Below are 24,952 nucleotides of genomic sequence, written 5' to 3' on the forward strand. Positions count from 1 at the left end.
ATTGTAAAGGGTTTAAACACTGTTTCCCATGCTTGTTCAATGAACCATAAGCAATTAATGAACATGCACCTGTGGAATGGTCGTTAAGACACTAACAGCTTACAGACGGTAGGCAATTAAGGTCACAGTTATGAAAACTTAGGCCACTAAAGAGGCCTTTCTACTGACTCTGAAAAACACCAAAAGAAAGATAACCAGGGTCCCTGCTCATCTGTGTGAACGTGCCTTAGGAATGCTGCAAGGAGGCATGAGGACTGCAGATGTGGCCAGGGCAATAAATTGCAATGTCCTTACTGTGAGACGCCTAAGGCAGCGCTACAGGGAGACAGGACGGATAGCTGATCGTCCTCGCAGTGGCAGACCACATGTAACAATCTAGAAGAAAAAAGAAACGCACACCTATGTAGGCGAGGTGCTGGCTAGCGGAGTAGAAAACTAGAAAATAAAGGAGAGCCGCACACTCTAGGAGCTCAGATGCAAAAATATTTAATTACCAACGTTTCGACAGACAAGCTGTCTTCATCAGGGTACCACATGTAACAACACATGCACAGGATCGGTACATCCGAACATCACACCTGCGGGACAGGTACAGGATGGCAACAACAACTGCCCGAGTTACACCAGGAACGCACAATCCCTCCATCAGTGCTCAGACTGTCCGCAATAGGCTGAGAGAGAATGGACTGAGAGCTTGTAGGCTTGTTGTAAGGCAGGGCCTCACCAGACATCACCGGCAACAACGTCGCCTATGGGCACAAACCCACCGTCGCTGGGCCAGACAGGACTGGCAAAAAGTGCCCTCCACAGACGGGTTGCGGTTTTGTCTCACCAGGGGTGATGGTCGGATTCGCATTTATCGTCGAAGGATTGAGCGTTACACCAAGGCCTGTACTCTGGAGCGGGATCGATTTGGAGGTGGAGGATACATCATGGTCTGGGGCGGTGTGTCACAGCATCATCGGACTGAGATTGTTGTCATTGCAGGCAATCTCAACGCTGTGCGTTACAGGGAAGACATCCTCCTCCCTCATGTGGTACCCTTCCTGCAAACTCATCCTGACATGACCCTCCAGCATGACAATGCCACCAGCCATACTGCTGTGCGTGATTTCCTGCAAGACAGGAATGTCAGTGTTCTGCCATGGCCAGCGAAGAGCCCGGATCTCAATCCCATTGAGCACGTCTGGGACCTGTTGGATCGGAGGTTGAGGGCTTGGGCTATTCTCCCCAGAAATGTCAGGGAACTTGCAGGTGCCTTGGTGGAAGAGTGGGGTAACATCTCACAGCAAGAACTGGCAAATCTGGTGCAGTCCATGAGGAGGAGATGCATTGCAGTACTTAATGCAGCTGGTGGCCACACCAGATACTGACTGTTACTTTTGATTTTGACCCCCCTTTTGTTCACAAACACATTTTTTTCCATTTCTGTTAGTCACATGTCTGTGGAACTTGTTCAGTTTATGTCTCAGTTGTTGAATCTTGTCATGTTCATACAAATATTTACACATGTTAAGTTTGCTGAAAATAAACGCAGTTGACAGTGAGAGGACATTTCTGTTTTTGCTGAGTTTCCATATCTACCTGAAATACTTTGTACCGCTGCACATTAATCTGGTACTGGTACTCTCTGTAAATAGCTCCATTCTTGTGTATTTTATTTTATTTCTTGTGTTACTATTTTATTTTTATTATTATTTGGAAACTCATGCATCATTGGGAAGGGCTTGTAAGCAAGCATTTCATGTTACAGTTTACACCAGTAGTAAATAAAATACAAATATTGGTCACATACACATATTTAACGAAATGCTTGTTTTCCTAGCTCCAACAGTACAGTAATATTCGGCGCATGTGACAAATAAAAATGTATTTGAGTTGATATAGCACTAGGGAAGCTCTAATGCAAAACATAATATTCCTATCATAATCTGTAGGCTAAACTGATCACAATATAATATGACTATAGGCCTAAAACATTTAGCTACATAAGGAACATATCATTTTTGGTTTAAATTCATGTAGGCTAATAGAATAGCTCTGTATGTGACACTGTGTTCTGAGGACCACCAAGCTGTTCCAAAATCCTGTGATCCACGATATCGGGGACATCTGTTTCAGTGCAGATTTTGCACTCCAATGACAATTGTGTTATGTGTCCTTAAATGTTTATAGCAGTTCCAGCCACATTGCGGAACGAACCTCAGGGGGGAGAGTATGGGCAGTTCATGTCCTCACTCAGAGCAAAGGGTTCATGTTTTTCAAACTCCACATGTCTCTTGTAGCCTTTTATGCAAAAATATTATGGATTCTTGTAAGAGGGTTCACTTTGGGATAACTTTTTAACTCATTACACAACACAGTGTCTGTGTGTGTGTGTGTGTGTGTGTGTGTGTGTGTGTGTGTGTGTGTGTGTGTTGTCCTGTCCTCTCATCCTCCCTCTCAGGAGCAGCCACAGTGGTCCACCACCATAGATGGTATCTTCCCATAAATGATCTGCTCCATGCGGTTGAAGTAGAGCATGTTGATGGGGGACATCTTAGTTGGAGTACAACAGGGCCCTGTCGTACCCCGGGGGTTAGCCTTGTTCACCAGGTGAGTGTGGGGGTACTTCTGGAGGTGCATGTACTCACACTCTCCAGAACAGTAGTTGGCCTTGTAGCGTTTGGGGGCAATGATCCAGTCCCACCCAAAGGCCTCAAAGTCAACGGTGAGGGGGTAGCGGCAGCACCGTGTCTCTGAGGACTCTTCATCACAGTCCAGGCCTGAGGCCCTCCGGGAACGTTTTAGGTTCTCCAATATCTTCACCTCCACGAAGGGTTGCTGTGAATGGAATGACAATAAGAATGAAATCCAAAACAAAACAGCACTGCAAACATCTGGTGGCATAACTCTGATGGAATGAAATGTCCACTGTGGATGGATTACGTGTATACAATGGTTATTAATAACAATATATTTGATTAAACCTTGTAACCAACCTATTATGATGCCTATAGGCAAAATCACATTCCAAATCATTATGATATAATTACATTCCAGATGGTAGTACTTACCAGTCCCTCTTCTCCCAGCTCCGCTACCGTGACAGCCAAGTCCTGCCCTTTCGAATCATAAGCTTTGATCTCGAGACCATAATGAGTTACTGGCTGACGAAGCCAGGTTTTGAGTAATTGATTGATGTCTACACTTTGCCAAGAGCTTGCACCAGAAGCCACATCGATCTTCAGGGAGAGGATCCTTATGCGCGAGTTTCCCTCAGTGGTTGCTTTTATGCGGGAGATTTGCAAGAAGACAGTTGTGACTGTGTCGGCTGGTCGCAGGTGCACCCAAAGTTGTGCATGTAAAATGTTGTTAGGTCGAATCTTCGGACTGAGATTGAAGAAACAACAAGATGGTATTCCGTCTTGTTGTGACATTGGTCCAACTAAAAAGAGAAGAGTTAGAATAAGTCCCAGTTTTGTCTATTTGGAACCCAATTACGCACAGCACACAGGTGAATTTACGCACAGACTTTTCTGGTTCCATGGCGCATGGCAGGCATAAACTACCCACTTTTGTATGAGCAAATACTTAATTACTTACGTTTTGCCATGGTTATGATCGTTTCAGTGGTGGCACGCTCCTCATCCTCCACACGATGCTCATACTGGTCTATAAGTTGTGTCAAGGGAGGCGCTTTCGGTAAGAGCTGCCTGATCATTTCTCGGCTGATGTTTGGAGCCTGCTCGAGCCTCAGAATGCTGAGAATTTGGGATCGGATGTTGTGGAGTCTCATTTGTCTGCTCTGTTCTCTGAACTCGCAGCTTGAGCATTGCTGTACTTCTCCCTCTTCTGTTGTTACGTTGGCTTGGCGCCTCGTGGTTTCATTCATCCCCATGGTGGTGCCAAGTACACCTAAGAGTGTCAGGTAAAGCATAAATTGCATCCTGTCACTTGTCTTTTTAATCCCACTTTGGACAGAATAGCCTATTCCAGGCCTATATAACACAGTGACAAATATTTTAATTACTATTTTTTATAATCTCCCCATCTCCCTTTTATGATTCTGATTGGCTGCATTAGAGATGAACGTTTTGTTTCAGTTTTAAAGAGATAGGCAGCTTTAAAATGCTATAGGCCAATTACTGGAAGCATGTACTATCTGTAGCTATGTTTCCATCCTATTGGCAACAGATTTTCATGCGAATTTTCTAGACTCCACTTAAAGAAAATACAACATTTTTCCACCTGTGGTGTGTTTCCACCAAAATGACTGGTTGTGGATACAAATCAGTGCCCGATGACGTAGCGCACACAAAATGTACGCCTACTTTTTCCACGTATGTTTTTTTATTCCATTGCATTTTCAACACTAGCGTAATTTTGTCACAGCAACTGTTGCATTAAATAGCAAATGTGCAGTGGCGATTTTAGCATGTAAATCTTGGTGGGGCGAAAAAAATCAATAAATGTGGGATACGTGCCAGCAAAGCCACTACACAACACAACACTAAACAATACATTAATTGCACTATAACGGTGACAAACTGTCCCCACAAACTGTTAGGGCCTACATAAAGCTGTCCCAACGGCAGTCCTAACATCTTACCACTACTACACCTGGCTATAAGCAGAGCCTTGTCTGGCAGGGAAACAGTTCATTCAGCCTCATTTAATGCCTTTTAAAAAACATAACTAATATGGCTGACTTGCTTAAACAAATGTGGTTTCTAATGACAAATGAGATGTACAAACTATGGCATAAAGGGATGACAAGTGGATAAGAGGCAATCCATAATTTTGATTAAGACATTAATGAGCGAGCTAGGATGGACGTAGTCAATTTAACTATTTGTTTAGCACTTTTAAAATGTACAGCGACAGAATTCAGAACATGAGCCGTTCTTACAGTGTTCTCCCTGTACACCAAGTCAGAACCGTGGAATAAATAAAGGGGCCATATAAGCAGACAATGAAAGCTCTTACAAAATTTGATGATTACATTTCTCTAAAACAGGTTATAGGCTACATGTGTACCACCAAGTCAGAACAGTAGGCGAAATGAAGAGGGGTACATAGACCAAATTATTAGGGTGAGGCACATGGGCTACTAACATCTTACTACACAACATACACTTAGTATTACTTTCTTAGCTACAGTGTACATATCTCCCTGGCATATTACATAATTTATACCAGCAGAATACAAGACATTTTTGCACTCACCTTGTTGTGCTGTGCTCACTTGAACAGGAAGGTGGTGCGGCGGTCCTTCACGGGCAAATTTTGTCATCAAAGTCTGGCATTCTCTGGATTTATGGTGCATTCAAGACAACTGGGAACTCTGAAAATAACAAGTTTGAATCAATCATCAAGATCACGTCATTGATCTTTAGGTTGTAGCTTTAGAAAGAGGCCCCAGTTCCCAACTTACAATTCCAAGTTGGATGACCGTTCAAAACGGATTTCCCAGTCGGAGCTCGTTTTTTTCCAGAATTCCCAGTTGTCTTGAACTCACTGAAGTCAAGTTTTTGCAGTTCTGAGTTAATAGTTGTTTTGAGCGCGGTACAAATCATGCTTCATTGACAGCATGGCCAATGTTGAATGTTTATCATTTTAAACTTGGAAAGAGACACTTGATCCCAGATGTGGGACCACACACACATTCCACTGAATAGCAGACTAGTGATTGCTTTGCAATGCTTGCAGTGAGCCACTGTCACTGATTCATTCCAAATCACTCATTGTTGAATTTGCGATTTCCAACTTGTTGCGTAATGTTTATGTCCAATGGCCGATGAGCTCTGATATGTTTTATCTATAATTTCTCTTCATTATTTCTCTTCATATGACAAGGATTAAAAGGATTTGCCAGTAGATTGTTGACTTGATTCATGATGATGACTGCTAGCTAATATTTTGAAAGTATGATGTTGACATGATCAGTCCAATAAAAGCTACTGTAGATGTAACGTGATTTGACATCATTTTATATGCCAATGACCTTGAGCCTTCTTGGATGGGCACTTCTAATGTAACTCTATGGCAGCACCCAAGGGGCTTGCAGTTTATTAGGCTACAGATGGAATAAGTTATGATAGACTTCACAGAGTGGTTAAAGTGCCAAGCCATCCCTTTACTTAGGTTTGTGTGTATTAGGTAGTTGTTGTGGAATTGTTAGATTACTTGTTGATCTTGCTGCATTGTCAAAGCACAAGCATTTCGCTACACTCACAATAACATCTGCTAACCATGTGTATGTGACCAATAAAATTTGATTTGATTATATTTGATTTTTCGAGGTCTACCCTTAGACTTCCCCACGAGTGACAGCACACTGAGCTAATCACGGCGCAACTAGAGAACATTACCAACACCTACCCTCCATATTTTCCACTGGGTTCCCCACCACAGAAACATCTGAGCTAAGCTTGAACACCTGCATTTTGGAGCTGCCTTCCTCAAGAAGGCAAAAACGAGACCATGTTTGTATGTGGCTTTATTAACTCAATGATTCTTTAAAAAAAAATGTTTTTTTACATTGTTTGCAAACTGATATGTGACATGTATTAATGCCAAAATAACATGCAAAACAGGTAAGCCCCCCCCCAAAATGAAGGTTATTTTATTATTTTTCTGCAAAAAATATGGGCCCCACCTGCCCTGAATGACGGGTCGCCACTGCAAGTGTGCTTACTCAGGTCTTGGCACCTCTAGCAAACCGCTCGCAGATACAGTGCGGGTAGGCTAGTCCACATTATATTATTGTGGATAAGAGCAGAATATTTGTATTTGTAAAATAGCAGTCAAGCATTGATCACCATGTCACCAGAATAAGACCGTGCACTTTAACCACCCTGGGAAGTTTATCATGACTTATTCCATCTGTAGCCTAATAAACGGCATGATTTCCCGAGTCATAGTGGGAGGACCATCACACACCATATCATCGAGTGACTCCAAGTTACCGAGGTAAAGACAGTTTCAAATTGGATATTCGAGGGATATTCGCGCTTTCAAACCTCAATCCACTTGAGCCACAGACTCCAAATAAGTGTCATTATGTTTGAAAAATTGCGCACAACATTGCAGAGGCCTTATTTTCACGATTTGGACATTAATTCGTTTTCCAAAGCTAATAAACATGTGTAAATGTGAGCAGCATTTTGTATTCCCAGTTGAATTAATTAGGGAGCATAAACAAAGTACAAACTTTTTTTACATTTGAATTTCAATAGCTTATTGGTCATGTGACCTACTTGACTCAAACAAGGTCCAGAATGTCCACTGACTACCCTTCTATATTTTACACACTCTTGTTTGTGTACTGTGAAATCAGTGTAACGTACATTTTTCATAGTTTTACATTTCAATAGCTCCTTGGTCATGTTGTACATTAATATTAGTTTGACAATTAGGGGGTTCAGTCCAGTGTTGTGTTTACCCTTTTCTTTAATATTTATCTATAATAATTGGTAGTTCTAAGTACTTCTTTTCCCTGTTTTTATTTTTCCACAGTATTTAACAGCGGTACACAATATGAGAGAGACAGATAATATCTCCTGAATAAAAATGAGAGAGATAAATCAATGAATAAAAATTTAATATTGACAAATTAAACAGAAATTGTAGACCTTTAATCTTTTCCAACATGTCAACAGACATTTAACTTCAAATAAGTACAAAACATTTCACAGTGTTAACTTCCTCTTTATCCCTGGTTGATGTACATTTCAGAGCCTCTTCAGTGTGGATGGGGTATAGCATACATTTTCAACAACAAAGAATACACTTCCAGTTTGTGTTCTTCACTCTGTTGAACTTGTTTGTCTTCGTTCCTAGGCACAGCACATGGAACCACCGTTGGCATGCAAAACATTCAATCTAAAACAAAACAAAGCGTAACACGTTAAACACGTTAAACACGTTAAACGTTGATATCATAAGGTGAATGCACCAATTTGTAAGTCGCACTGGATAAGAGCGTCTGCTAAATGACTTAAATGTAAATGTAAATGTTATAAATAATATCAAATATTAATGCGGTATGATGAATTAGCCATCCATTGTGTTATATCATAAACTGTCTTACATGCCGTCACTGTTGTCAAAAGATTATAAACATGTTAAATAAAGTTACTAACACAGTCAGTCTTTGGGCCACATCCAGGTTCTTTATCAGAGGCACACATGAAGCAGTTGTTGGCTTTGTTGAACTCTGAAATCATAGGCATGAACTGAACATATGGCGGTTCCACACAACTAAATAAAAATAAAGAATTTACATTTACTTTGAATTAAATGTCATTACATACCAGACATTTTTTATATATCCTCAGCCATTTCTTTTCGCAGTTGTGTTTTTGAAGGTTCCATATCGATTTGAGATGGGATGTTGGGGAAGTTCTGTCCAACTTCCTTGACCATCTACACCAATAAATAAAATAGAATTTTTGACCTAATTGTCACATAACAGCTAACCATTCATTATTGAAAATATAACTATCAAACCTGCATTACAAAGACCCCACAGCTGAAGGTGTCCTGCTGCATGGTGTGAGTTATTTCCCCTCTTTTCCACTTTATGTCCACCCAGTTGTCTTTTCCATGGCAGGATCTTCTCATTTTGAAGTATTCTCTTTTTAATGTAAACATAATGGAATTCTGATTAGTTATAGGCAAATGAATACACAAGCCAAATTTGTATGCTGTTTTCCTTATCACTATAATCTAGTAGTAATTTAGTAGTAGAGGTAATTTCCTTTATGCCCCATTCTACACACAGCCTAAATTATAGGCACTGAACCATTTACAAGACAATAATAAAAGTAGCATAAAGGATCCAACTCTATCAGAGTGAATAAATGTAGAGCGTTTGTAGACTTTAAGAAAAAAATATTAAGTGACTGTTTCATCAGTACGTGCTTAAAGAAAGTCATATCACAAAGATCACAGATGACAGTGCCCACCAAATCTATGACAATAGAGAATGAATTGTAAGCACCAAAGTATGTTGTCAAATAATATCTGAAAATGTCAGTTGTTGAACATAATACTTCTATTTGCAATAGCAATTTATGATATATGCAGTTGAGGAATATTCCATGTACAAACACTACATGTAGAACGGACATAAGACATTCCCACATACAGAATTTGTTTATTTATTTTATTTTTTATTTCACCTTTATTCAACCAGGTAAGCCAGTTGAGAACAAGTTCTCATTTACAACTGCGTCCTGGCCAAGATAAAGCAAAGCAGTGTGAGACAAACAACAACACAGAGTTACACATGGAATAAACAAACGTACAGTCAATAACACAATAGAAAAGTATATATACAGTGTGTGCAAATTAAGTACGATTAGGGAGGTAAGGCAATAGACCGTTGTGGCGAAATAATTACAATTTCGCAAATAAACACTGGAGTGATAGATGTGCAGAAGATGAATGTGCAAGTAGAGATACTGGGGTGCAAAGGAGCAAATAAAAAAAGAATAATAAATAAATAACAATATGGGGGATGAGGTAGTTGGATGGGCTATTTACAAATGGGCTATGTAGAGGTGCAATGATCTGTAAGCTGCTCTGATAGCTGATGCTTAAAGATAGTGAGGGAGATGAGTCTCCAGCTTCAGTGATTTTTGCAATTCAATCCATTCATTAGCAACAGAGAACTGGAAGGAAAGGCGGCCAAAGTAGGAATTGGCTTTGGGGATGACCACTGAAATATACCTGCTGGAGCGCGTGCTACGGGTGGGTGCTGCTATGGTGACCAGTGAGCTGAGATAAGGCGGGGCTTTACCTAGCAAGGACTTATAGATGACCTGGAGCCAGTGGGTTTGGCGACGAATATGTAGCGAGGGCCAGCCAACGAGAGCATACAGGTCGCAGTGGTGGGTAGTATATGGGGCTTTGGTGACGAAACGGATGGCACTGTGATAGACTGCATCCAATTTGCTGAGTAGAGTGTTTGAGGCTATTTTGTAAATGACATCGCCGAAGTCAAGGATCGGTAGGATAGTCAGTTTTACGAGGGTATGTTTGGCAGCATGAGTGAAGGATGCTTTGTTGTGAAATAGGAAGCCAATTCTAGATTTAACTTTGGATTGGAGATGCTTACTATGAGTCTGGAAGGAGAGTTTAGAGTCTAGCCAGACACCTAGGTATTTATAGTTGACCACATATTCTAAGTCAGAACCGTCCAGAGTAGAGATGCTAGGCGGGCGTGCAGGTGCGGGCAGCGATCGGTTGAAGAGCATGCATTTAGTTTTACTTGCATTTAAGAGCAGTTGGAGGCTATGGAAGGAGAGTTGTATGGTTAGTTAACAGTGTCCAAAAAAGGGCCAGAAGCATACAGAAATGGTATCGTCTGCGTAGAGGTGGATCAGAGCATCACCAGCTGCAAGAGCGACATTCCTTGATGTATACAGAGAAAAGAGTCGACCTGTTAGGAGTGTGTATTGGAGGCGAAGTCAGGTGCAGGAGAGCAGAGTGTAGTGAACAGGCACACTTTATTCCGGTCCCAAATGACAGCACAAAGTAACATAAAATGTGTCCAAACACGGAACATAGACAAAAAGTAATACGCGTAACAATATCCACAATTCCAAAATACACGTAACACAAACAATCTTACACAAAGACATGGGGAACAGAGAAATAAATACATATGGATTGATTGGGGAATGAAAACCAGGTGTGCAGGGAACAAGACAAAACAAATGGATACATGAAAAATGCTAAATTTTTCATGTACAAGGAGCAAGGAGAGGAGCCGACTTCGGCGGAAGTCGTGACACGACCCGAGAATTGAACCCTGTGGCACCCCCATAGAGACTGCCAGAGATCCGGACAACAGGCCCTCCAATTTGACACACTGAACTCTATCTCAGAAGTAGCTGGTGAACCAGGCGAGGCAGTCATTTGAGAAAGCAAGGATGTTGAGTCTGCCGATAAATCAAATCAAATTTATTTATATAGCCCTTCTTACATCAGCTGATATCTCAAAGTGCTGTACAGAAACCCAGCCTAAAACCCCAAACAGCAAGCATTGCAGGTGTAGAAGCCAGTCCTCTTCTGGCTGTGCCGGGTGGAGATAACAGAACATGGCCAAGATGTTCAAATGTTCATAAATGACCAGCATGGTCAAATAATAATAATCACAGTAGTAGTCGAGGGTGCAGCAAGTCAGCACCTCAGGAGTAAATGTCAGTTGGCTTTTCATAGCCGATCATTAAGAGTATCTCTACCGCTCCTGCTGTCTCTAGAGAGTTGAAAACAGCATGTCTGGGACAGGTAGCACGTCCGGTGAACAGGTCAGGGTTCCATAGCCGCAGGCAGAACAGTTGAAACTGGAGCAGCAACACGGCCAGGTGGACTGGAGACAGCAAGGAGTCCTCATGCCAGGTAGTCCTGAGGCATGGTCCTAGGGCTCAGGTCCTCCGAGAGAAATAAAGAAAGAGAGAAAGCGAGAATTAGAGAGAGCATACTTAAATTCACACAGGACACCGGATAAGACAGGAGAAGTACTCCAGATATAACAAACTGACCCTAGCCCCCGACACAAACTACTGCAGCATAAATACCAGAGGCTGAGACAGGAGGGATCAGGAGACACTGTGGCCCCATCCGATGATACCCCGGACAGGGCCAAACAGGAAGGATATAACCCCACCCACTTTGCCAAAGCACAGCCCCCACACCAATAGAGGGATATCTTCAACCACCAACTTACCATCCTGAGACAAGGCAGAGTATAGCCCACAAAGATCTCCGCCACGGCACAACCCAAAGGGGGGCGCCAACAAAGACAGGAAGATCACGTCAGTGACTCAACCCACTCAAGGGACGCACCCCTCCTAGGGACGGCATGAAAGAGCACCAGTAAGCCAGTGACTCAGCCCCTGTAATAGGGTTAGAGGCAGAGAATCCCAGTGGAGAGAGGGGAACCGGCCAGGCAGAGACAGCAAGGGCGGTTCGTTGCTCCAGATAAGTTCCTAACTTCCCTGAAAAGTTTCATATCGCGGGGGCTATTCGATGCTAATGCAATACACCACAGGATGTTTTTGTGCTGGTCAAGGGCAGTCAGGTCTGGAGTGAACCAAGGGCTATATCTGTTCCTGGCTCAATTTTCTTTGAATTGGGCATGCTTATTTAAGATTGTGAGGAGAGCACTCTTAAAGAATAACCAGGCATCCTCTGACTAAATGAGGTCAATATCTTTCCAGGATACTCGGGCCAGGTCGATTAGAAAGGCCTACTTGCTGAAGTGTTTTAGGGAGCGTTTGACTGTGATGAGGGGTGGTCGTTTGACCGTGGACCCATTACTGACGCAGGCAATGAGGCAGTGATCGCTGAGATCCTGGTTGAAGACAGCAGAGGTGTATTTAGAGGACAGGTTGGTCAGGATGATATCTAGACTATTTCTGGAAAGGTGGATTTTTAAAAGTAGAAGCTCGAACTGTTTGGGCACAGACCTGGATAACATGACAGATCTCCGCAGTAGATTGCAACTCCACCCCCTTTGGCAGTTCTGTCTTGGTGGAAAATGTATACACATACAAAAGAGGCATTTTTCAGCTATGATTTTACCACTCAGAATCCAGAATGGATATAACAATGAGGCCAGCACAGGATGTAATACACCCTTACAACACTCTACTTTTTGATCTACTTGACTTATCTGGTAAACTGCTACTGTGTGTCAAGAAAAGAGCCCCAATTAGGGGTTAGTGAACTCCGGTAAAAAAGGGCTGGTTTAGATTAAAAACTATTGTCCTGTGTCCCCGTTCATAGGGGCATGAGAGAATCGTCACTGGTAGAATTGAGTTGACACTTTATTGGCCCAAACACCCACAGACCCACAAGGTTGAGGTTACTCATGGACAGTAATTAGTATACATTTATTTTTTGCATTGACGCATTGTGTCTCGTAACTGTCCAAGAATAGGATCCAAAGTGTTAGGAAATATTTGTTCCCATAAATACAAAGGACGATGTCTCTCCTCATACCTCTGGCACTTTAGTCAGACTGCCAGACTGTAAAAACTTTATGATGGGGCCGGCAACGGAGTTCCCATTGACTAAGCACCACAGAGACCAATCAGGAGAGAATACATACAAGTCAAGGGTGCCAATTGAAAGTCAAGGGGTGCGTCTGTGTCCTTTGGATTACTCTCTCTTTACAGAGAACCCCTGTTGTTCAAGTCAAGAGCTACCCTTCCCCTTTCAGTCTGCTCTGCACATGTCTGAAAGTGACTGAGCCAAGAGAGTTTTTCACAGTATGTCATAAATTATTACACTTATGAATGTAGATAAAATGCTAATATGTTTTAGATCCAGTACAATGGAATAACTATGACCTGAATTTGAATGCAGCGTGTTCCGATTCCTCCTTCTCTTTCTGGTCAACCAAAAACACTTGACCTGATGGTTCATGCAGATACTGGGGAAGCAATATAAAAATGTATTTATCACTTAAATGATTTTACTATTAAATGACCCATATCGCAATGCTCATACCTCTTCACAAAATCGTACCTAAATCAATTTTGGAAAAAGGATTTTCCAGTTAGAAATAACTATTTACATCAGAAGAACGAACCCTCAAATGCACTATTGCATTTTGTAAGTTGTCTGCAGGTGGCTTGTTGTGAATGCACTCAAATATCAAGTCATTATCAGGTTATGTAAACTGCGTTCTAACACTCAACGTAGAAGGATTTGTCTTAATGTACAGTATTTGAAAGCGATGCTATGAAAAAGGATTCTTTCACGTTATCAAGCTCACTGTGACTGACAAATCACTGCCTATTACTGTGATTAAAAAGAGCATTTGAAACATTGTTTTTCATGAGGCCTACCTGTGCACCTTCCTTTAAGCCCCTCTGTTTGAACACCTCTCCTGTCCTTGATCCATTCCACATACAGCCATTTGTGGATCTTTCCAGTATCCATGTGAAAGATGGTTATTGCGAGGCTGGAAAATTTGTTAAAATTTAACTAAAAAAAAAAAAAAGACCACCCATGTGAAATGAAGTTCTGCAAAGCGTACAGATTTAAGTCTAATAGCATGATATGAAAGTAGACAAACATCAGAGTGTGCGATATGAAGGTATAGTCAGTGGACATTCTAAACCTTGTTTGAGGTCAGTAGGTCACATGACCAAGGAGCTATTGAAATGTTACATGTTGAAAAATTCATGTAAAATCTTGTGAGATGGAAATGGACAAACTATAGGGTGTGCAATATAGTAGGGTAGTCAGTGGACATTCTGAACCTTATTTGAAGTCCCTAGGTCACATGACCAAGGAGCTATTGACATTTTAAATTTAGAAAAATTCATGTAAAAATGTGTGAGATGAAAATTGACTAACTAAAGGGTGTGCAATATAGAAGGGTAGTCAGTGGACATTCTGAACCTTGTTTGAGTTCAGTAGGTTATATGACCAATGAGCTATTTAAATTCAAAAATGTAAATAATTTAAACTAGTGCTAGATGTAAATCAACAAAAAATAAATGTGCAATGTGTGTCAATGCCAGTGTGTCTATGCCATTGGGTTAGCTAGAACCAGTTTTGAACGTTTTAGAAGTAATGTTAAATAGCTATTGAAATTTGAAAATTTTGATTTGTCACTATGTTGACGGCCCCTAACTGCTGTTTGTGGACGTAAGGAAGATTACAGGCGAATATCCGTCGAGTATCCAAACTGAAACTGTCTTTACCTCGGTCTCCAAGTTTACTTTAATATGTTAATATATCAATATTTGCGCAAAAAGCGGTTCCGACATTTATCGAATCATTAAATTTTACTGACTCAAAAGATCCCACCATGCAATCGAACAAAATATGTTGCGATTTATAAAATTGTCCCGAGAATTCCTGTTTCCATCACAGCTGTCATAATTGTTTTATACGCATGGCTGCACTCGCATAAAAACTGTTCATGTGCTATCCGGAACGTGGAAACTCGGAAGTTGTAGTTATACACATGCCGTTGTTCAATAATTTAGTAAACCAGGATTTTACTAGTTCCGACAAGTATGTGAATGCTGCATAAAACCTGGGGAATTCCTGAGGATGTCACGTTTTTCCAAAATAGAACCCAGAAACAGACCAGGACAAGGAGAGCAGGGTGGAGGCGGTAGAAGTCACGAAGCAGGTCAGCATCAAGGATCTGACGCCGAGGAATCCAACTCCTCTCCTCTGGACCATATCCTTCCCAATCCACGAGATACTGGAACCCTCGACCCCGCCGTCTGGAGTCCATGATGCGGCGCACCGTGTAGGCAGGACCACCTCCGATCATCCGAGGAGGAGGAGGACGAGGAGGAGGGGGCAACAGAGGACTGAGGAGAACCGGCTTGAGGCAGGAGACATTAAAGGTGGGGTGTACTCTAAGCGTTGCAAGCAACTTGAGTCGGACCACAACAGGATTAATGATTCTCTCCACCACAAACGGACCAATGAACTTCGGTGACAGTTTCCTCGACTAAGTCCGTAGAGGAAGATCCCGGGTAGCCAACCAAACCTTATCTCCGACGGTATAAGCGGGTGCAGGAATACGGCGACGATTCGCCTGGATCTGATACCGGTCAGAAACTCTGAGGGACTTCCTGGCCCGATTCCAGGTCCGGTGGCAACGACGAATGTGGGTCTGGACAGAGGGAACCGAGAGATCCCGCTCCTGAGAAGGAAACAAGGGAGGTTGGTAACCGTACAGGCACTGGAAGGGAGACATCCCAGTGGCAGATGAAGGGAGAGTATTATGAGCATACTCGACCCAGGGTAATTGAGAGGACCAAGAGGTGGGATCAGAGGAAACAAGACAGCGCAGCGTGGACTCCATCTTCTGGTTGGCTCTCTCCGCCTGACCATTAGATTGGGGGTGAAATCCAGATGTGAGACTGACTGTAGCTCCAATGGCCAAACAGAAGGATCTCCAGACAGCAGAGGTAAACTGAGGACCACGGTCAGAAACAAATGTCACTGGGCAACCCGTGGACCCTGAAAACCTCCCTAACCAGGATCTCGGACGTCTCAGTGGCAGATGGAAGCTTGGAGAGGGGGACAAAGTGAGCAAACTTGCTGAATCTGTCCACAATGGTCAAAATGACCGTATTCCCAACAGAAGAGGGCAACCCCGAGACAAAGTCCAGGGCCAGATGCGACCAAGGTCGCCGGGGAATAGGTAGGGGGTGAAGAAGCCCAGAGCTGGGCCGATTGTTACTCTTATTCTGCGCGCAAACAGGACAAGCGGCAACAAACCTCCGGGTATCTTCTCCCATTGCAGGCCACCAAAATCGTCTGCGCAGTAGCGCCATAGTCCGAGCAACGCCAGGGTGACAAGCTATCTTGCTGGCGTGGGACCACTGAAGGACAGCAGAACGGACCGACTCAGGCACGAACAACCGACCGGGTGGACCGTTTCCGGGGCCGGGCTGCGTCCGAAGGGCCGCCATCACATCCTCCTCAATCCTCCATGTAACGGCTCCCACGACAAAGTTCTGGGGAAGAATCGTCTCAATCTTGGCCCCACTCTCCTCCGTCTTGGAGAACATCCGGGACAAGGCGAACGTCAGGGAAAAATTGAAACGTCCAAAAAACAAAGCCCACCTGGCCTGACGGGAGTTGAGACGTTTAGCCGATTGCACGTAAGCCAGATTCTTGTGGTCAGTCCAGACCACAAACGGTTGCTCCGCTCCCTCCAACCAGTGACGCCACTCCTTCAAGGCAAGCTTCACAGCGAGAAGCTCCCGGTTACCCACATCGTAGTTTCTCTCTGCTGGTGAAAGACGACAAGAGTAGAAGGCGCAGGGATGGAGTTTACCGTCAGTGGAGCTACGCTGAGACAGGATGGCGCCCACCCCCACATCAGACGTCCACCTCAACAACAAACTGACGGGAAGTGTCAGGTTGAGAGAGAATCGGGGCGTTGGTGAATCGGCTCTTCAAGTCCAGAAATGCTCGGTCTGCCTCAGGAGTCCAACAGAAATCTCTGGAGCAAGACGTCAGGGCAGTTAAAGGGGCGGCCACCCGGCTGTAATCCCGGATAAACCTCCGATAGAAGTTCGCAAACCCCAGGAATCTCTGGAGCTGCAATCTCGTACCGGGCTGGACCCAATCCCGAACCTTCTCTTGGTCCATCTTGATCTCCCCTGGAGATGATGTACCCGAGGAAGGACGTAGTGTGGACGTAAAAATCACACTTTTCAGCCTTCACGAACAGGCGGTTCTCCAATAACCGCTGCAAGACCTGCTTGACATGCTGGACGTGGCTAGAAGGCTCCCTCGAGAAGATGAGGATATCATCCAGGTAAACAAACACAAAAATACCAATCATATCTCTCAGCACGTCATTCACCATACTTTGGAACACAGCAGGAGCGTTGGTCAGTCCAAACGGCATCACCTGGTACTCGAAATGTCCCATAGGTGTATTGAACCCACTCAACCACTCGTCCCCCTCCTTGATCCGAACCAAATGATAAGCATTGCGTAGGTCAAGCTTCGTAAACATCGTAGCACCCTGTAAAGAGTCGAACGCAGAGCTCATCAAGGGCAGGGGATACCTGTTTTTGACCGTAATATCATTCAACCCCCGATAATCAATACACGGTCGAAGAGAGCCATCCTTCTTGCTCACAAAAAAGAATCCTGCTCCCAGGGGTGATGACGAGGGGCGAATGAGACCTGCAGCTAGAGACTCCTTGATGTAGGTCTCCAAGGCTTCACGCTCAGGTCGAGAGATACTGTATAACCGTCTCTTGGGAAAGGCAGCTCCAGGGAACAGATTATAAGGTCGGTGGGGAGGAAGTGACATAGCCTTCTGCTTACTGAATACTTCACCCAAATCGTGATATGTTTCTGGAACCAGGGACAAATCAGGGGAGCAGACTCACTGACCTGACTGGGAACAGCATGAGAACAGGCAGTCCTAAGACAGTTAGCGTGACACTCAATGCTCCAACTAGTTACCTTACCCGTCACCCAATCAAACGAGGGATTGTGTTCTTTCAGCCAGGGGTAACCAAGAACCAGAGGAACATGGGGCGAGGGCAGAATGAAGAAGGAGATAACCTCTGAATGATTCCCCGACAACAACATCTTAACCGGTTCAGTCCTCATAGTGATCCGTGCCAGACTACTGCCGTTCAGAGTGGTTGCTTCAATGGCTTTCGGCAATTGCTCCTTGGAAAGCCCCAGCTGTTCCACCAAGTCGGCATCAATAAAGCTGCCATCGGCACCTGAATCAATAAAAGCGTTCATCGCTAAACTCTGATTGTTATGAATAAGGGTCGCAGGAAAACGGGGTCTGACATGGTTCTTGAGAGGTTGAAACTTGCTCGCTAAAAGACCTCCCAAAACTAGCGAGCCGGGCAGTTTAACGGACGCTGAGTACAAGCGGAGATGTAATGTCCCGAGCTACCACAGTAGAGGCAGCTGTTGGTCTCACGTCTACGTTGGCGCTCCTCCTTAGTTAACCCGTGTCGCCCCACTAGCATGGGTTCAGGATCTGGACGCAAGACCCCTCCACTAATCCCGTGTGGGGAATAATGATCAACACGTTCTGGTCCACTTCCTGAACCGAATGGTAACAGAGTTGCTGATTGATTGGACGGACCCCACTGCTTCTCCCTCCTCCTCTCTCGGACTCTATTATCTACCCGAATAGATAATGTGACCAAACTGTCTAGGTCACTAGGCTCTGGATAGGAGATCAGCTCGTCCTTGAGTTGCTCCGACAACCCCTGGTAAAAAGCAGCTTGTAGTGACTCCTCATTCCAACCACTCTCCACAGCCAATGTCCTGAATTCGATCACAAAGTCTGCCACACTGCGAGCTCCTTGGCGAAGAGAGAACAAACGTTTAGCTGCGTCCTTACCTCGGACTGGATGGTCAAAAAGCTCTCATCTCTGCCGTGAACTCCTGGTTTGACGCCATGCAGGTGTCCTGTCGTTCCCAAACGACTGAAGCCCATTCCAGAGCTCTACCACGCAGCAGTTCAATCACAAAAGCTATCCTAGCCTTATCTGTGGCGTATGAGTAGGGGTGCAGATCAAAAACTAACCCACACTGCATAAGAAATGAACGGCATCCTCCCAAATCCCCCTCGTACTTATCAGGCGTCGGAACCTTGGGCTCACGGAAAGAACCCACTCCAGAATCGGCAGGGAAGATGGGTGAAACAGGTGGTGGATAACCCGCCGGCAAACTGAGCTGATCCTGGATACTCGTCAAGCTAGCAGATAAGTTCCGGACTGAACCCGCTGTCTCCTGTAGCGCCGTGTTGTGTTGTCCAAATATCTTCCCCTGTTGGGTAATGGCATGGCAAACGGAGTCCAGGTCAGCTGGGTTTATCCTTGGCCGGATCGTTCTGTCACGTTTTTCCAAAATAGAACCCAGAAGCAGACCAGGACAAGGAGAGTAGGAAGAAGGTGAGTATTTATTTACAAGTGTAAATGTAGAGGTAAAAATATCCAGGTGGCGGAGCGGGCAGCGGCGGTGAGTTGATGGGAGTGAATAGGTAGATCCAAGGGAGTAGCGGAAGCCACTGATGACCAGGCAGGAATGTGGTAAGTGATCCGGGTGAATAACTGTAGACAGAACAAACGGAGGTAAGTTCAAGGCAAGCAAGACGTACAAAACAACAAAACAAACTCTATCAAGCTGGATGCTGATACGCTGGCACAACATACTGTTCATGGCTAACGATCCGGCAGGGAATGGATGTCAGGTCCGAGCTTATGCGGTGGAGAGGTGATGATCAGGACCAGGTGTGCAGATAGCTGATGGGATACAGGTGCGGTTAATCAGAGATCTCCCAACTAGCTACGTCGCCCGGCAACCAGACAGGGTGCGTTCCAGGACACCGGAAAAACACTCCAGGACAGAACACAGGCAAAAACAGACTCAGGAAGCGGGATTCGTGACAGAGGAAATACGATAATACTTATTTCCGCATTCAGATTTCACTGCCTTCGAGACTGTTGCGTTTGCGATTTGTGTAGCCTACTGGCCGTACATTTTAACAGAGAATACTGTTCTCTGTGATTTATTTTTCCTCATCAAAGGTAAGGCAATCCATTTTTTTTTAAACAGTGGTGTTACAGCCTTTATACCAACATCCCACAAAGGGAGAAGGACATTCACTTGAAACTTTATGCATATTAATTACACGACGCATGAAACAAGTCACGACCGCGCTATGGAAACATGAAATGCTTTTAACATTTTATAAATGCCGACAGACAATTTGTTTTTTTCGACATGGTGGGATCTTTTTTTTTGTGAGTCAAATTAATTATGCGAGAAATCGTCTTTATGGGCAAATAGGCTATTGGTATAGTTAATAACCATCATATCGAAGTACATTTGTTGTCACATCATGATGTGTTGTGTGCTCCTCCCACTACGACTTGGGAAAGCATACAGTTTATTAGGCAAAATAAATACATTATGATGAACTAAACAGGATTAGGGTCTGATTGTGTAAATTGAGGAACTTGACGCTCCTTTCCAATGAATATCGAGAGTCTTATTCTGGTGACATGATGATCGATGCCATGGCTGCTGTTTGACAAATAAAACAATATCGCTCTTATCCATAACAATCTCATAATGTTGGTTGCCTACCCGCAGATATATCTGCGAGCTGTTGGCTAGAACGCATGTGTCAAGACCAGTGGGCACATTTGCTATATAAAGCTAACGCGACAGGTTTTGTGACAGAACCATCAGTAGAGTTGAAAATGCGATGGAACCTCATTTAATTTGTATTTTTCATTCGGTACAGGAGAATTTAACAGCAAAAGGGATTTGTTTATGTAGACTACGTCACACGCACATGGCTTTTTATCCGCAAACAGTCAGTTTGATGGAAACATCCCCTGAGAGGAAATGTTTATATTGTTTTATGCAGATTATAGAGTATTTGCTTGAAAATCTGTCGCAAATTGGATGGAAACCTAGCTAATATTTGGAAATGGGGTAGAACCGTTGTGTTGAGATTGAGGTAATGGGGCAGGGAGGACAACAAGCTGATGCATGCCAGCCATATAAAGGTGAATTATTATTCATGTTGTAGCCAGGTTCCTGTTTCTATCATAGACATACATTTTCGCAATAAGTTTACTGTTATTGCTCATTGGTCTAGATGGCCCAGTGGTGCCAGCTGACCCTACTGGACCCTAAATACCAGGAGCAGGTCCACCAGCTCTATGATGACTCCTTCCCCATGGACATCAGACAGTCCCTCAGCAAGTGGATTGAGAGCATCGACTGGTAAGCAAGCAGGGTTGAAGACTGCAGGCTGCTGTTAAATGGATATACAAAGATCTATTCTATTTGACCGGTATTCTACTGTACTCTACCCTTTTCAATTATATCTGTATTTTATTGTATTTCATCTCGTTCATCCAATCTTGATTCCCCTGTGAATCCATATCTATGTAGAGATAATGTTGCTGTTCTGAGATTTGATATACAGTATGTCAATGATCCAATCCATAGGGATAATGTGGCTGTTGATGAATCCCTGGCCTCTGTCCGCTTCCACGACCTCCTAGCCCATCTTGACGACCAACACAGCCGCTTCGCCCTGGAGCAAGACCTCCTGCGACAACACAACATCCGCAAGTTCAAGGGAAACCTCCAGGTGTAGTATTATCTCAGTTACATCTTTTCAGGACAGACCTTACTGCATGTGGCCTTCCATACTTTATTGCTTGTATGTTACAGGAATGATTAATTAGAAGTTATACATTCTGTTGCTAATTTCCCCTTTTAACTCCTGAAATATATTGATTTTGAATGAGTTGTTGATGTGGAATTTATGACCCCAGTGTCAGTAAATGTTTTTTGGGTTTGTAGTAATAAAGTACCCACTTTTATAGGACCGCTTTCAGGAGGACCCCGTTAAAATGGCCATGATCATCTCCAGAAACCTGAAGAAGGAGCAGAGGATTCTGGCTGCTGCCAAAAGCATAGAGGTGCCCTACATGAACTTGTATTGACATACATTGTAATTAATAAAATCACCACACTTCTTTCTCTATCCGTGCTGTCAGATATTGTGGATGATACATAACTGTATATTGGAGCTTTAACTGTAGAGAAAAATGAACAGTATTTTCTTCTCAGACCGACAGAGAAAACACACAGACCAGCATGGTTCTGGAGAAGCAAAAGCTGGACAACAAAGTGAAAGACATGAAAAACAAGGTTCAGGTGAGTTATCATTTCCATCATATACTATATGTTGATTGTTTCCTGGTGGAACAGTTCCATCAGTGATTTGCAGTACATGTTCGTGCATGTCAGGTTTGCCACCTATCTGGTCCAACGTGTTTATGTCACTTGCTAGGAAGCGGATCAGAATGTAAAGTCTCTGGAATACCTTCAAGACGAGCATGACTTTAAGGAAAATATTCTTAAGAACAGAGGTGAGGTGTTTTATTCTCTCTGTCTGTAATATATCATCTATTTACAGGTCTGTGTTTCAAATATGGTCAATAAGTGAATGTTTTTCCTTCTCCCACTTTAGAACATGAAATGAACGGGCTGACACCCAAACAGCTGGAACACGAGAAGCTGCTGATTGTAGAGATGTGTTTCAAGCTGAAGTTCAAGAGAGTGGTAAGAGGGGTCATGATGAGGTTTAAACAGTGACATTTTACCATGACATTGTACTGTGAATAGAAAAATGCAATGACAAAAAGCATGAATAATCATGCATCAAGCACCGCTAAGAATACCATGTATCATAGTCTGTCTGAATGACTAAGAGTGTATTATCTAGTTATAACTAGCATGCTCATATTGAAGAGTAGATGACGGTTATAGAGTAAATAATAACTACGTATGTTGTTGTCTCCCTCCACAGGAAGTGGTTTGCCAGTTGGCGGAGGTGCTCAACATGGCCGAGGCGGTCCAGTCAGACCTGATCTCAGAGGAGCTGCCTGAGTGGAAGAAGAGGCAGCAGAGCTCCTGTATTGGAGGACCACCCAACGCATGTCTGGACAAACTGCAGAACTGGTGAGGAGACTTGTTCATTCTTTTGGGCATCTCTTGTCTGATCAAGCAAAAAGATGAATTTAGGAACCCAACAAAATAAAGTATTGTTCTTATTCTGCTTCATCTTCTTCTTCTCCTGTAGGTTCACAGCGGTGGCAGAAAGCCTGCAGCAGGTGAGGCAGCAGCTGAAGGAGCTCCAGAAACTAGAGCAGAAGTACACATACGACAGCGACCCAATCAAACAGCAGAAAGGCTTCCTGGAGGGGCGGGCCTTGGCACTGTTCCGGAACCTCCTTGAACAGTGAGTGACACCACACTTGTATTCCACTGTTAAAGGCCCACTCTTTGTTTTTGCTGCCGTTTTTGATCACTTAAATTAATTATATACATTAAAGGGTTTTCTTTGTTTTTACAATTTTTTACATTGTAGTATAATAGTGAACACATCAAAATATGGAATCGTAGTAACCAAAAAATATATTTTATATTTTCAAAATATATTTTATATTTGAGATTCTTCAAAGTAGCCCCCCTTTGCCTTGATGACAGCTTTGCACACTCTTGGCATTCTCTCAACTAGCTTCATAAGGAATGCTTTTCCAACAGTTTTGAAGGAGTTCCCACATATGCTGAGCACTTGTTGGCTGCTTTTCCTTCACTCTGCAGTCCAACTCATCGCAAACCATCTCAATTGGGTTGAGGTCAGGTGATTGTGGAGGCCAGATCATCTGAGGCAGCACTCCATCACTCTCCTTCTGGGTCAAATAGCACTTACACAGCCTGGAGGTGTGTTTCAAATCAAAACAAATTGGATTTGTCACATGCACCGAATACAACACATCTAGACCTTACAGTGAAATGCTTACTTACAAGCCCATAACCAACAATGCAGTTTTAAGAAAAATACATGTAAAGTAAAAAATGTATAAGTAAAAATTAGGAAATAAAAGTAACATAATTTAAGAGCAGCAGTAAAATAACAATACCGAGGCCATATACAGGGGGTATCGGTACAGAGTCAATGTGCGTTGGCACCGGCTAGTTGTGGGTAGATTTAAAAGGACTATGCATAAATGATAGTCCCACTAAGCACAAACCAGATGGGATGGCAGATATCTCTGCAGAATGCTGTGGTAGCCATGCTGGGTAAGTGTCCCTTGAATTCTAAATAAATCACTGACAGTGTCACCAGCAAAGCACCATCACACCTCCTCCTCCATGCTTCAATGTGGGAACCACACATGCGGAGATCAGGCTTTCACCTACTCTGTGTCTCATAAAAACACAGCAGTTGGATCCAAAAATTGCACATTTGGACTCATCAGACCAAAGGACAGATGTCTAATGTCCATTGCTCGTGTTTCTTGGCCCAAGCAAGTCTCTTCTTATTATTGGTGTACTTTAGTAATGGTTTCTTTGCAGCAATTCGACCATGAAGGCCTGATTCACGCAGTGAACTCTGTGAAGCATTTATTTGGGCTGCAATCTGAGGTGAAGTTAACTCTAATGAACTTATCCTCTACAGCAGAGGTAACTCTGGGTCTTCCTCTCCTGTGGCGGTCCTCATGAGAGCCAGTTTCATCATACCGCTTGATGGTTTTTGCGACTGCACTTGAAGAAACTTTCAAAGTTCTTGAAATGTTCCGTATTGACTGTTAAAGTAATGATGGACTTTCATTTCTCTTTGCTTATTTGATCTGTTTTTGCCATAATATGGACTTGGTCTTTTACCAAATAGGGCTATCTTCTGTATACACAACTGATTGGCTCAAACGCATTAAGAAGGAAAAGAATGTCACAAATGAACTTTTATGAAGGCACACCTGTTAATTGAAATGCATTCCAGGTGGCTACCTCATGAAGCTGGTTGAGAGAATGCCAAGTGTGTGCAAAGCTGTCATCAAGGCAAAGAAAGGGCGGCTACTTTGAAGAATCTTAAATATAAAATATA

At 43.4% G+C, this 24,952-nt stretch overlaps 2 protein-coding genes across 2 annotated transcripts in view; one reads left to right on the forward strand and one right to left on the reverse strand.

Moving 5' to 3' along the window:
* Window positions 1–470: 470 nt before the first annotated feature.
* LOC129840538 (growth/differentiation factor 8-like) lies at window positions 471–3,983 on the reverse strand. Its single transcript, XM_055908474.1, has 3 exons — window positions 3,586–3,983; window positions 3,057–3,427; window positions 471–2,823 (listed from the first exon to the last, which is right to left on the reverse strand). The coding sequence occupies exons 1-3, from the start codon at window positions 3,926–3,928 to the stop codon at window positions 2,443–2,445; spliced, it is 1,095 nt and encodes a 364-aa protein (XP_055764449.1). The 5' UTR covers window positions 3,929–3,983; the 3' UTR covers window positions 471–2,442.
* A 15,849-nt stretch (window positions 3,984–19,832) lies between these two features.
* The window catches only part of LOC129840467 (uncharacterized), a 45,783-nt gene continuing 40,663 nt past the window's right edge, over window positions 19,833–24,952 (forward strand). Inside the window, exons 1-9 of the mRNA XM_055908367.1 lie at window positions 19,833–20,060; window positions 21,143–21,270; window positions 21,499–21,643; window positions 21,882–21,977; window positions 22,129–22,215; window positions 22,352–22,430; window positions 22,532–22,623; window positions 22,871–23,022; window positions 23,144–23,302. Of these exons, the coding sequence (XP_055764342.1) occupies window positions 21,143–21,270; window positions 21,499–21,643; window positions 21,882–21,977; window positions 22,129–22,215; window positions 22,352–22,430; window positions 22,532–22,623; window positions 22,871–23,022; window positions 23,144–23,302 (938 nt within the window). The 5' untranslated portion in view covers window positions 19,833–20,060. The remainder of the gene's footprint in view (window positions 20,061–21,142; window positions 21,271–21,498; window positions 21,644–21,881; window positions 21,978–22,128; window positions 22,216–22,351; window positions 22,431–22,531; window positions 22,624–22,870; window positions 23,023–23,143; window positions 23,303–24,952) is intronic.

The sequence above is a fragment of the Salvelinus fontinalis genome, chromosome 41 (assembly GCF_029448725.1).
Source record: "Salvelinus fontinalis isolate EN_2023a chromosome 41, ASM2944872v1, whole genome shotgun sequence".
Lineage (NCBI taxonomy): Eukaryota > Metazoa > Chordata > Actinopteri > Salmoniformes > Salmonidae > Salvelinus > Salvelinus fontinalis.

Bases quoted from the DNA above. Each gene is read 5' to 3' on its own strand.
- LOC129840538 (XM_055908474.1), bottom strand. From the start codon at position 3,928: ATGCAATTTATGCTTTACCTGACACTCTTAGGTGTACTTGGCACCACC. The intron at 3,428-3,585 runs GTAAGTAATTAA...TTCTCTTTTTAG, and splicing joins GATCATAACCATGGCAAAAC to TTGGACCAATGTCACAACAA. The intron at 2,824-3,056 runs GTAAGTACTACC...TTCCATTCACAG, and splicing joins AGCTGGGAGAAGAGGGACTG to CAACCCTTCGTGGAGGTGAA.